Source organism: Nannospalax galili, unplaced genomic scaffold (assembly GCF_000622305.1).
Source record: "Nannospalax galili isolate Female #2095 unplaced genomic scaffold, S.galili_v1.0 scaffold563, whole genome shotgun sequence".
Taxonomy (NCBI): Eukaryota; Metazoa; Chordata; class Mammalia; order Rodentia; family Spalacidae; genus Nannospalax; species Nannospalax galili.
Genome location: NW_008350459.1, coordinates 649,507 through 663,022, shown reverse-complemented (window position 1 = coordinate 663,022; position 13,516 = coordinate 649,507). Strand labels below are relative to the sequence as shown.

General features: G+C 43.2%; 1 protein-coding gene across 1 annotated transcript in view; it reads right to left on the bottom strand.

The window, feature by feature from the left end:
* Mthfd1l (methylenetetrahydrofolate dehydrogenase (NADP+ dependent) 1 like) overlaps positions 1-13,516 on the bottom strand; it is a 236,318-nt gene that overhangs the window by 55,728 nt on the left and 167,074 nt on the right. The window contains exons 25-26 of the mRNA XM_008847734.3: positions 3,893-4,000; positions 203-355 (exon numbers count right to left, since the gene is read on the bottom strand). Coding sequence (XP_008845956.1) covers positions 203-355; positions 3,893-4,000 — 261 coding nt within the window. The remainder of the gene's footprint in view (positions 1-202; positions 356-3,892; positions 4,001-13,516) is intronic.

Genomic DNA, 13,516 nt, shown 5'->3' with positions numbered 1-13,516 from the left:
CATTTTATGACTAATCAGATCCTGAACACACGATCTGAAAAATGAAGAGCCTGACCTGCAATGGAAGAGGAGTGTGAGTGAGTGTGTGTGTGTGTGCACACGCGCACGCTGCTTTTGGGGGAAGAGTGATTAAGAAAATAGCATGACGGCTGAAGCACGGTAGCAACTCAGGATGGGGAGGGCTTTGATGCCCAGTACTCACCGCTCCTACCAAAGGGTAGATGAACCCGGCGCCAATGCTGGCCCGGACGTCACTGATCGGCAGAATGAAATCCCTCGGCACCCCTTTTTTCTCAGGTTGGTGAGAGAGAGAAAGGTGGGTCTTTGCCATGCAAATGGGCAAATTTCCAAAACCCTGTGAGAAAGGAAAGGAAATGTGTTCACTGACACAAACGCTGGTCTCCTGTACTTAATTTGCATTTTACACCGTTTCCACAGCAGTCAGTCAGGCATAGTAGCTGCTCAGTCCATCTTGTCCATTGAGCAAGAAGCTGAGGGTAAGAACTCCTCTCCACCTGGCCACTGTTTAGCAGGTGGTGGGGTCTACTGTTTACTTTGGAGGATCTCTTTAAAAGGAGGCACTTTCATGCTGTGCGTGCGTGCGTGCGTGCGTGCGTGCGTGCGTGTGTGTGTGTGTGTGTGTGTGTGTGTGTGTGTAAGCAAGGCTACTTTTAGACACAGCAGCAGGAGCAGCTGTAGAAACCACTTTTCAAGGCTATTAATATCCGGGACCCAGAAAGGTAATCTGGACCTCGGCTCCCAATGAGGCTCTCAGTCTCCTCATTCTCTTCTTGGAGTCTGTCAGGAAGCAAAGGGCCCTTTGTGCTAGTTTATGAATCATGGCTATTTGATCAGCGATTACATTATAGGAACTAAGATGAGGTCACTTTTTAAGCCTTTTTTATTTTTAGGGACCAAAGTCTGTGCCTGACCCTGAGTTCCAAAGGTGAAAGGGGAGGAAGTCACATGTGGTAGCCACAAAAAGGACTGTGTCTGTGAGGCATGCTGTAATTAAATAGCACATAGCGTTCCTTCAGAGACTTTGCTAATTAACTACAACCACATACTTGACACTAACTTTTAAGAAATACTCCCTTGGTGGACAGACAGATGACTGAGATTCAATTGCTTATGATTCAACCTAAAGCTATCTGGAATATTTTAGAGTATTATCAATTGTGAGGGCCATTGTCTGCTTGAAATTCCTACATGGACATACTGATAAGGATTTTGTATAAGGGAAAAAAAATCACAACTGGTACCCAGAATTTTAGATTTTGGGGATTCATCAAGTATTTAAATAATTCCTATGAAATGACATAGATTACCTTTAAACATTTACCAGTAGAAATATTTTAAAAATGTAACTTATTCAAATATTACATCACAAAATAACATTTTACAACCAAAAAAAGGGACTTGCTATTAGAATAAATGCTAGTTCTTAGCATTAAAAGTTCATGAAAAAATACCCGCAATGACCTTATTTTCCTCAGTGCTTTGTGAATGTGTTTCACCAAAGAATAATGCCGATGACTGACATTTTTTCTTTTTCTAGAGGGGCAAGGCTCTAACCTAGGCTGACCTTCAACTCTATGTAGCTGAGGGTGACCCTGAACTTCTGATTTTGCTGCCTCTATTCTCCAAGGACTGGGATTACAGGCTTCTGCATCCAAACCCCTTTTATGCAGTGCTGGGGATTGAACCTAGGGCTTGGTGCATGCTATGCAAACACTCAACCACTAAGCTATATCCCCAGTCTGGGAACACCTTTTTCTTGTTTGTTTGGCTTTTGAGACAGAGTCTCCTTGTAGCCCCAGCTGGCCTGGAACTCAATATGTAGACTAGGCTGGCCTCAATCTCACAGAGATTTGCCTGTTTCTGTCTCTTGAGTGCCGAGATTTAAGGTGTGTGCCACTTCATCTGGCTGGGGATGCTTTTTTATAAAGAAAAGCTGGGAGTGGGTGGGAGATGGCTCAGTGGGTAAGAGTACTTACTCTGTAAGCATAAGGACCTGAGTTTGAATAGTCAGCCTCCATGTAAAAAGTAGGACATGGCTATGCATGCCCTTAACCTCAGCATTGGGGAGCAGAGGCAGATAGATCACGAGAGCTTGCTCACCAGCAGAAAGGGTGAGGTTTCAGTTCAGTGAGAGACCCTATGTCAAGGTAGTAAGGGAGGTAGAGTGATAGAGGAAGACATTAGGCACCCTGATCTGGCTTCTGCAAGCACATGCACAGGTGTGCACACCCACATACTCATGTATAAGCAAAACACACATAATACATGCACAGAGGCAAAGAAAGAAAGAAAAAAGGATGGAAAGCAAGAAAGATAACAAAGTTGGGACTAGGGCTGAAGCTAGGTGGAAAAGCATTAGCTAAGCATGTGGGAGGCTCCTGGTTCCATCCCCAACACTCCCAACCCCCCTGGCCCACCAAACAAAAATACAAGAGACCTGGGTTCGATTCCCAGCACCCACATGGCGGCTACGAACCATCCTTAACTCCAGTTCCAGGGGAATCCAAAGCCCTCTTCTGACCTCCGTGGCACTGCACAACATGGGTGCACTCACATACATGCAGGCAATACACTCATACACATAAAATAAAAATAATAAAATATTAAAAAAAGACAAGTCAAGAGAATCCATGCAAACCTCAAAGAAAAATGATTTTATCAAACCTCAGAGAATATTCAACTTGGCATTTAACAAAATGTCACACGTTTACAAATAAGATAAAGGAATAGGAATGGGACATACACACACACACACACACACACACACACACACAGAGTGAACAGTGTTACTGGTAATATAGCTCTCCCCACAGCAAGCTTTTGAAACGTTCTGACTTCTGTTGTATTACCATAGCAGGTGGGGGCTTTGAGGCACACAGCCCTTCTGGCTAAACCTCTGTCCAGCAATGGACTTGGCTGATGGTGCCAGTGTAAGACTAGGTGGTGGCTCACGCCACTGGCTCACAGCTGCCCTCACAGCTGCTTGCCAACTTGCCTTAAATGTGAAGATGATGTCTAGGGGCAGAAGATGATGGAGGCTTCAACTACTGTTGACAATCCTGGAGACAAGCTAATGAACCGCTTGCACCAAAAGATGACCAAACATGTTCATGTTTTTTCATATAGTGCAGTTCGATCAGCTTACGTGCATCATTTTAACGATAGTAGGAGCCCTGCAGTGAGGAAGGAGTTAAACTCTGACTCCCCAGCTGCAAACCAAAGGACACTTTCAAATGCCTTTGGCTGAGTGGGTGAGAGTCTAGAAATACTCTGCATGTGAACAGAGACACCACCCATATCAGACATAAAGGGGCTGGGGATTGAGCTCGGAGGAAAATGTTGGCCTAGCATGTGCCAGGCTCCAGGTTCAATTTTGCACTGCAGACCCCAGCACTGCAAAGCAAGTCACATTTATTTTTATATTTTATTCATTTTTTATGTGTATGAGTATATTGCCTGCATGTGTGTAAGTGCACCTGAGTTGTGCAATGCCTATGGAGGTCAGAAGAGGGCAGTGAATTCCCCTGGGACTAGAGTTATAGATGGTTGTTAGTCACCATGTGGGTGCTGAGAATGGAACCTGGGTCCTCTCAAGTGCAGCCAGTGCTCTTCATTGCTGAGTCATCTCTCCAGCCCCTCAAGTCACATTTATAATCTCAGAGGTCAATGATGTCTGTGTCAGAAGATAAATACCCTGACTATGATGTTTTAGTTAGTCAACACTATCCATTGCCACTACTTAGATCTTTGTTGATCCTGAGGTAGATTAAATAGAGTTCAGCTGTGAGACAGAACTTATCTATCCTTAAATCAAGATATTTTGAGAATACAAGGTAGACTTCCCCCCAAAAAGTACAGGGATCTCATTTACCTGTTGTGTGTAACGATCAATTTTGGATTGGGCTCCAGGAGACAGCTCAATATCCTTGGCTCCATAGACTGTCTGGGCGATGGTTCTTATCTTTTCTACAACTGGAAGCTGGAGAAACACAAACGACAACGCTGCCATCCTTAATATGGGGAAAGGACTAAGGCAAAGTTTAGAGACTTCTTGAAAATACCCCCACAAGTCGCATTCAAACTTGGCCCTTTCAAAACCCTTCTGTCATTCTTAAGTCACAGAGATGTTCAGATCAGAAGTCCACTGGCACAAAAGAGGCCTTGATGTACAGCTACCACAAAGGCTGCCTATCCAGTTAACCATTTTTATCCACTGTAGCATTTAAAAAAATGTAGTTTACATTAGGCAAAAAGCACTACTAAATAATAGGTGGGTTTTTGTCTGTGAGCCGGAATGAAATTATAGTTTAATATAAGTGCTGATGTGACCGAACATTTTATTAGAAAACAAGACACTGAATCTGTTATCATGTTAGGGAGCTGTGAGAACCACATAGCACGGGAAAAACTTTAAGACGAGACACTGGCAGATAAGGCCAGGTGCCATTGCACACTCCCCAAATCCAGCCAATCTGGGCTGTATAGTGAAACCCTGCCTCAAAAACAAAACAACAAAAAGCCCCCCAAAACCAAAACAACAATCACAACAAAACCCCCACAAAAAACAAACCCTTCAACACCGCCCCCGCAGTCAAACTAAAACAACCAATCACCATCCAGAAAATAAAAAGGCAAGACAAAAGATACTGGCAAAATGAGGTCTGGTGACACATGTCTTTAATCCTAGAATTCAGGGGGCAGGGGCAGGGGCAGGGGCAGGTGGATCTCTGTGAGTTCCAGGTTAGCTTGGTCTATACAGAAAGTTCAAGGCCATGCAGAGCTGCATAGTGAAACCCTGTCTCATAAACAAATGAACAAATAAACAAATACACATAAAAAACCCCAACAAAAAACCCCCAAACAATCCCCCCCCCAACAAAACACACAAAAAAAAATTTAAAAAAGGACACTGGCAAGTTAGTGTGTGTCATATGTATGAGATGGTGTCTATAAAATGCTAGATGGAAAATCTATATATACACTGTTGGTAAAAACTGAATGTTGTCTTAAAAATCAGGACTAAAGGCTGCAGAGATGGCTTTTGCAGAGAACCTGAGTCAGTTCTCAGCACCCACATGGTGGCTAACAATCATCTGTAACTCCCGTTCTGGGGAATCCGATGCCCTCTTCTGGCCGCTATGGGCATTGCATGCATGTGGTGCATTTATACACATACAGGCAATACAATTTCTAAAAATAAATAATTAAAAATAATCAGGACTGGCTCATGAATTCTACAGACGATGTGCTTCTTACTTCAAGCAAAACATTTGGCAGGACTGCAATATTCCTATAGTAGAAAATACATCACCATGATGCAGTTAGTGGATTTACTGCTTGGTGAGCAACTGATGGAACATGTGCTAATGGGAAGCACCGTGTCACCCATGGGGCAAGATGCCTCACAGGTTGTGCATGGTAAGGGTGCATGGTGTGTTTGTATGAGTAGCCCTCAACACAGGTGGGAGAATTATTCAACAAGAGAAAACAGAACTGAGTACTCGCCTGCCACCTTCCCAACCCTGACAGAACCACAAACTACTTAGAACTGTGCTTCTCAGAACTGAGTTTTATTACTGTCAAGCTGTTTTGTGGTCTGAAACTTGGATGAGACAGGGTCTCACTGTGTAGCCCTCATTTGCCTAGAACTTGCTACGTAGAATAGGCTGGCCTAGAACTCAGAGTTCTACCTGCCTCTGCCTCCTGAGCGCTGGGCTCAAAACTGCTTGGCAGGTGTAAGTCTTTATAAGCTTTTACTGAAGGGTATAAAAAGGATCTAAACAATGGACACAAATTCTGTGTCCATGGAAGAAGAGACTCAATGTTGCACACACATCAGCTCTCTGCAGCTCACTTTACTAGTTCAACACCTTCCCAAAGAAAATCCCAAGAGTACTTGGGATTTTAGAATATGTCCAATTAGTTCTAAAATGCATAAGGACAGTCAAGGCTCAAACAGGTATGATAACTTATCAACAAAGCCAAAAGAATAAAGATAAGAGACTTGCAGGGTATCTATAATACCATTAAACTATATTAATTCCCTGTGATACTGGAACACAGATGAGTTAACGCAACAGAAGAACAGACCTGAGAAGACACCCCTGCAGGTGTGCAGTAGTACAAACGAGCAGAGAGCACTGTTGAGCCCTGCCTGACTCCTGATCAGAAAGAAATAAAATTAGATTTCTAACTCACAACAGCTGCACCTGCACCCCCAGCCCCCTAATCTGCTGGTCAACAAATGCCTTTCGAGGAGCAGACTTCTTTTTTGGGGATGCATTTTAATGTATTTTATTTATTTTTTTTATGTGTATGTATTACCTGTATGTATGTAAGTGCACCCATGTTGTGCAATGCCTGAGGAGGTCAGAAGAAGGCTGTGGATCCCCTGAAACTGGAGTTATAGATGGTTGTTGGCCACCATGTGGGTGCTGGGAATTGAACCTGGGTCTTCCCTAACAATAGCTAGCATTTTTAACCACCAAGCCATCTCTCCAGCCCCCTTTTATTTAAAAAATATTTTAATTTTTTGAGAATTTCATACATGTATTTTGATGTTTATCACCAATTCCTCCAAGGTCCACATTTATCTTCCTTCCCACACTAACTTTGTGTAAATTTAGTACCCACTGACTCCAGTTTGGCTGTCCATATACTTCTAGGGCTTGGGCCATCCCCTGGGGAGTACTTGACTGTCCAGGAGCCACCTTTAAAGAAAATGGACTCTCCCTTCTCCAGAAGCCATCAGCTGCTGTCCATAGCTCCTCAGTTATAGGACTCAGGAACCCCTCCCTCCTCTGTGGTAGAATGTTGACTGGCTTGATCCTGTGCAGGTCTTATACAGACAAGCAGCCCTGTCATGTCCTGATAGAACCAGACTTAGCTGGGGCTACAGGGAGAACCTATCTCAAAAAGACCAAAAAAAAAAAAAAAAAGTAAACAGGATAGGGCTAGTGAGGTGGCTCAGAGGGTAAGGGTGGGTCCTATAGTCATAGGCTGAGTAAATAAAGTATATCAAGTTTCTGAGCAGGAAACTCCAGACCAAGGAGTTCCCTAGGGACTTCCACTATACCATCTCACAAGTAAATAAATAAAAATATCTCAGCTAAATAAACCAAAATATCTTTTGGGTTCAGTGTAAAAACTGCCCCAATGAAGTACTTCTACTGGGTGTAATCTATTTATGTGACATCACCAGTGAAGGAACTTCCTGTTCTTTTTCTGCTTGATTGTGAGGAGTACAATCTTTGAAGAAAAAAAGGAGTGAAGTTGAATGTAATCATGTTAATCTGAATTTGAGATTCACTTAAACTGCTCTGTGGCAAACAATAGCTTTCATAAAAACAAATAAAATGGTAAGATGAGTTATGAGTGTTTATGCATTCGTCAGCATTGGCTTTCCCCTGACTGGATACCTAGTGACTAATGTGTTTATTCCCATCTTATGCCCTGACATGTCTAGTGTCTAGCAGAGTGGTCTCACACAGTAGGCTTCCCACAAGATGGGCTAACTAAACAAATAACCATCTACAGGAAGTATTCTCATAATGTCAAAGTGTTACACTTGAGTTGCGGGGACTCTGTGTGCATGAATTCCTGATGGAGTGGAGATAGTGACACAATAAACAAGTGTGACCAAACAGAATGTGCAATCAAGGCTCTGTATAAACATTAAGTCAGGAGATGGAAGCCTGCAGGGAAACATGGAACTCTGCAGAAGCTGGCAAGATGTCAAAAGGATCTTGAAAGGTCGTAGCTTGATGGTAGAACGCCTGCCTAGCGTGCACAAGGCCCTGGGGTTGATTCCCAGTATGGAAAAAACAAAACAAAACACGGTGAATATCATCTTGAAAAGAGGACAAGAAAAACCTCAAAAAGAATTCAAAGGAAGCCCAGGCACAAATGGCAGCAAACATAAAGCTTATTCAGAGAATAATGACTATCCGACGTGCACAGGGCATTAGCATGTAACAGTAATAAGATTCCACAAAGCCAGGGTCCACACTGCTGTTCCACTTTGGTTTCTGTTGTGTAATAGATACCAAAAACAACTTGGAGAGGGCAGAGTTTATTTGGCTTATATGTCCCTATATCACAGTCCATCACTGACAGAGGTCAGGGCAGGACCGCAGCAGAGATCATGGAGGAACACTGCTCACTGGCTTGCTCAGCTACTTTTCTTCTACAGCTCAGGTCCATTTGCCTAGGGATAGTCCTGCCCACAGTGGGCTGGGCCCTTCCACATCAATTAACAATGAAGAAAATACCCCATAGACATGGCCACAGGTCAGTCTGATGGAAGAAAGTTCTCAGTTGAGGTTCCCCCCTCTCAGGTGACTCTAGTTTGTGTGGTTGAAAAAAACCCCACCAGCACAACTGGTGTCTCTGATCATTTCTGAACTGACACCGTTACACCTTCACTCACCAAGAACAGCTCTCTAAATCCCATATCATGTTCTCCCAAGCCTCTGAAATGCATGTTTAGGAAACTGAAATACTCTAGAACAGAACTGTTCAATGGAATGCTTTATTACAATTATTTTATACCCGTGCTTTCTCGTCACTCAGGTCATGGGAGCATTAAAGCTCTTAGAACAGTACTAATGTGACTGAAAAATGACCAAGGAACTAAATTTTTAATTTTATTTCATTTAAGTCTAAACAGCACCCTGGGCTTGTGAAGTCCCGCTCTAGGAAACAGTACGACTGGCTGGCTGCTGGACTGTTGCGTAGCTTCTTTTTTAAAAAGCATTTTATTATTTTTATTTTATGTGTATGATTGTACTTTCTGCATATACGTAAGTGCATCCATGTCATGCAATGCCTGTGGAGGTCAGAAGAGGGTGTTGGATCCCCTGGAACTGGAGTTACAGATGGTTGTTAGCTTCCATGTGGGTGATGGGAACCAAACCTGGGTCCTCTAGAAGAACAGCCAGTGCTCTTAACTGCTGGGCCAACTCTCCAGCTCCTTGTGCATCTTCTTGTATGCAACAGGCAGGTCATAAACACCGGCTGAGTGACACCATCAAGGACAGGTGGGAGGACATGAGGGCCTTCATGTTTCACAGTCAGGGCTACTCAAAGTCACATGATACATTATTCTTGAAAAGCTTCTGGGAAATGCCCACTGAAGTTGTTAAATCAAACTATTCAAAAATCTGCCTTTGGGGGGACTGGAGAGATGGCTCAAGAGCACTGGCTGTTCTTGCAGAGGGCCATGGTTTGGTTCCCAGCACCCGCATGGTGACTAACAACCATCTTAACTCCAGGTCCAAGGGATCTGACACCCTCTTCTGGCCTCTGGGAATTGCATGTACCTGGTACACTTGCATATGTGCAGGCAAACCCTCATACACATAAAAAAAAAAAACAAACCCAAAATTTCTTTTTTAGTGGAATAAAACAGATGTATAAATCTCATCAAAACATTTACTTAAATTTTTAAATTTTCTTGGTGATTAAAAAAAGTACCAAATACAGTAAAATAAACCTGAAGTTTAACAAGGAAATTGCCAGAAATAATGATGTACAAAGGTTTTGTGGAGCTGGGGAGATAGCTCAGTGGATAAGACCACTTGTACAAACATGAGGACCTTAGTTTGAATCCCTAGCACCTATGTTGAAAGCTGGGCATGGCTGAGCATTTGCCTGTAAGCCCAGTGGTACGAGGGGGTGGAGACAGTTGGATCGCTAGGATTTGCTGTTTGCCAGCCTAGCTCCAGGTTCAGTGAGACCCTGCTTCAAGGGACAAGGTAGAGACTGATGAAGCAGGATGCCCCATGTCTTCCTGTGGCCTTCACCCATACAGTGTGTGTGCATATCCACACACACTTGTGTGCACATCACAGAGGAAGACAAGAAGCAGTGGCTTTGTCATTAGTCATGCTGTAGCTCAGGTGGAAATCAGATGGTAAAGTTAGAAACACTGAAAAATCTGTCAGCGATGAAAACACTGCATAGCACTTCGCTCCACAACCCTGACCACATCTCAATAACCCTCACTGTGATGGCTTCAGCTCTGCACAAAATAAGGTCATTACTATGCACCGGGACACTCTCAATAAAAAATGATGTTCTTTTGTTTCTCCAAGGCCACAGAGTTGAAAGCAAGTAGGCTAACACTGCCATGCTGTGATATGCATGTTCATTTATATTGACCAAGCCCCACAGGTTCAAGGGCTGTGTGGCACACATACCTAGCATCCTGGAGCAGCTCTGTCATTGTTACTGAGAACAACAGGACCAGGTATGTCTGACACAAAGCAAACCTTGGACTGGAAACCAGCACATCTGAGCTATCAATGTGTGGATGCGTGCTGACTTCCCAGAGTCTGCTCCCTGGCATCCACTCTTGTGAGCTCATTAGCCCCGAGCAATAGGTTAATTTCAGAACTTTTAAGGAACCTCATTCTCCAAAGGCAATTGTAATGTGTGATCGGGAGTAACTGGGTCTGAGAAACAAATACTTCATTGTTAGAAAATCTGCATCTATCTCTGAGAGATACTGAAAATAAGGAGCTCACAGGAGCGATTTTTGATTATCAAACAGAACTCTGCAGGGTCTACAACCACCCTTCGTTGTTTTTGAGACAGTCTTACTACGTGGTTCAAGCTGGTCTTGAACTTTCAATCTTTTTGCTTCAGCTTCCTGCGTGCTGGAATTACAGGTGTGTACTACCATGCCTGGCCTTCTTATATATCTTCAAGATGTGTTTTCTCCTTCCTATCTGACAAATCTGACTTGGGAACATCTGTGTGTTACAAGTGTAACACAAGCAAACACAAGGCATGGTTCAGTACCATTTTCACAAGCAAGAGACCTTTGTCCTTTACAAGAGTCTGATTTTCTTGACTGTACAGCAAAGCTACTTCACTGTCCATTGATTTACAGATGTGCTTCCTGGGGAAAAACTTCTGATTCAAGACTAAAGTCTCCTTTAAGAACAAGGAGTGGGATGCAGTAATACCTCAAGGTGCGTACTTTGTGAACATGAGGATGTGAGTTTGATCCCAAGGAATTTGCACACACACAAAACCCCGCCAGGCGTGGTAGTGTACACATGTGATGCCAGCACTGGGAAGGTGGAGATATGTGCATCCTAGAGGCTTGTGGGCCAGGTGGTCTTGCCTCCTGAGCAAACCCCAGTCTAAAGAAAGTATGTCTCCAAAAAACAAGGTGGACCACATCTGTGGAACAACACCTGACATCCTATAGCTGGGGACACACACACACACACACACACACACACACACAGAGTTACAGAGAGACAAAGTCACAGACACACACACACACAGTTACAGAGAGACAAAGTCACAGACACACAGATACAGACACACAGATGCAGGTAGACACCCCTCCCCCCAAATACCCAAAGGGAGTAAGCTACTTACATAAAAGAAAAAAGGAAGTAATTTTCTGAAAAAAAAAATGTTATTACTTAAATCCTCTAACCTTTTGGAGACTGAGTGAACCAGTGTTTCCCCCCTGAATCCAAAAGGTAGAGTAGTCTCTCCAGAAGTGTTTTATTATGTCCCTCACAGGCTCACATACTTGAACCCTTAGTCCCTAGTTTGTGGTGCTGTTTATAGAGGTTTAGGAGGTACGGCCTTGCTGGAGGAAGTATGTCACTGGGGAGGTGGGGTGGGCTTTGAGAGCTCATAGGCTGGTCTCACTTCCAGTCTCCCTCTCTTTGTTTCCTGATTGTGGTTAAAGATGTGAGCGCTCAGCTTTCGGCCTCTACTGCCATGCCTTCCTGCCATGACAGACTCTTATCCCTCTAGAACTACAAGAGCAAATAAACTCTTCCTTCTAGAAGTTGCTTTGGTCATGGTGTTTTATCATAGTAACAGAAAAGTAACTAATACAGGTTGAAAAAAAATGGATAGTGTCCCTACAAGAGACTACTATGCTCTGAGATCATCTAAATTTACACCAGAAAGCCTATGGATAGATGGAATAGAGGTAAAAGATGGCTATCTCACCTGTGGTGCGACCCTCACAGTTTATCACTGGAGATTCTTAAACAGTTTTAGAGGGAATAATGCACTTGTAGAAACTTCCATCACAATTATGTTTCATTTTTCACAGGAGAATAGTGCTTGTAAGTGAAATTGTAAGGACTCTTGTGATATGTGCCAGTAAAACACTGTTTCTCATCCATCCAAGAAACAGAGCTGGGAGGGGCCTTTGCCAGATACACATGGGGAGGATGAGGAGGATGCTCTCAAAGTTAGGGTGGTTCTTGCATGAGGCTCAGATCTCCAGGCCATTTAGCACAGAGGAATGAGGCACCTGGTAGGCTAGGAAGGAGAAGAATCCCAAGATAATGGCATGGACCAGATCTTCAACAGAACTGTGGAAGAAAATTTCCCAAAATTAAAGAAAGACATGCCCATACAAATACAAGAAGCATAGAGAACACCAAACAGACAGGACCAGAAAAGAAACTCTCCACAACACATCATAGTAAAACATAGTAAAAACACTAAACATACAAAACGAAGAGACAATACTGAAAGCTGCAAAAGAGAAACAACAAGTCACATATGAATGAAAACCCATCAGAATTACAGTTGACTTTTCAGTGCTAACTATGAAAGCCAGAAGAGCCTGGACCAAAGTATTCCCAGTTTTAAATGACCACAGACGCCAACCCAGATTACTATATCCTATCCAGCCAAAATGTCTACTATAGTTGAAGGGGAAAGAAAAATCTTCCATGACATAAATAGGCTGAAGGAAAGGATACCAACATCTTGAAGGCAGGAAAGTTCATTCCTACATCCTGCTGACCCGCACTAAGCTTGGAATCATGTGGAATGAATGACCGACGAGCTCTTGAGGTCATTCCTGCACAAACGAGCTTGCTTTTCCCAACTGTGAGGCAGCCCAGCATAGGACGCCGCTTTCCCTTCTCATTCTGCTTCCTCCATAAGTCAGAAAATCTTCTGAACTTGCCATTTTGAATGTTTATGTGAAGAGGTTATTTCTTTAGATGGCGTGGTTACAGTGAAATGTACACAGTCAGAATCTCTAAGACAAGTGTCTCTGTTGTGCGTGGGGTTTTGGCTTAAGGACCATGGGAGTGAATTGGGGGCATACTACAATTTCCAGATAGCTTCTTTTGAGTAGGAACAAATATTGTAGCAGAAAAACTTGCTTAAGTGAAACGGGTGTGTCTACAGATAAGGATACATGATAAACACTTGACTATGCATGTGAGAGAAACCTGGAAAAGCATGTTTGTCTAACAAAATGAATAAAAGTAGCACAGCATCTTGACCATTACTTAGAGGAAGAACTAAAATCCTACCACCAGAAGTCGTTTGTCAAAAGCTTCGGGCTTCTGGACTCTAACACAAACTAGCTTTGTAGGGCTACTTCTCAGCCAGGGGAAGGGGTGCCCTTCTTTCCTGAATCAAGAAGATATTACAATCATGAACATATATTCACCAAACTCTGGTGCACCCAACTTCATAAAAACAATACTAC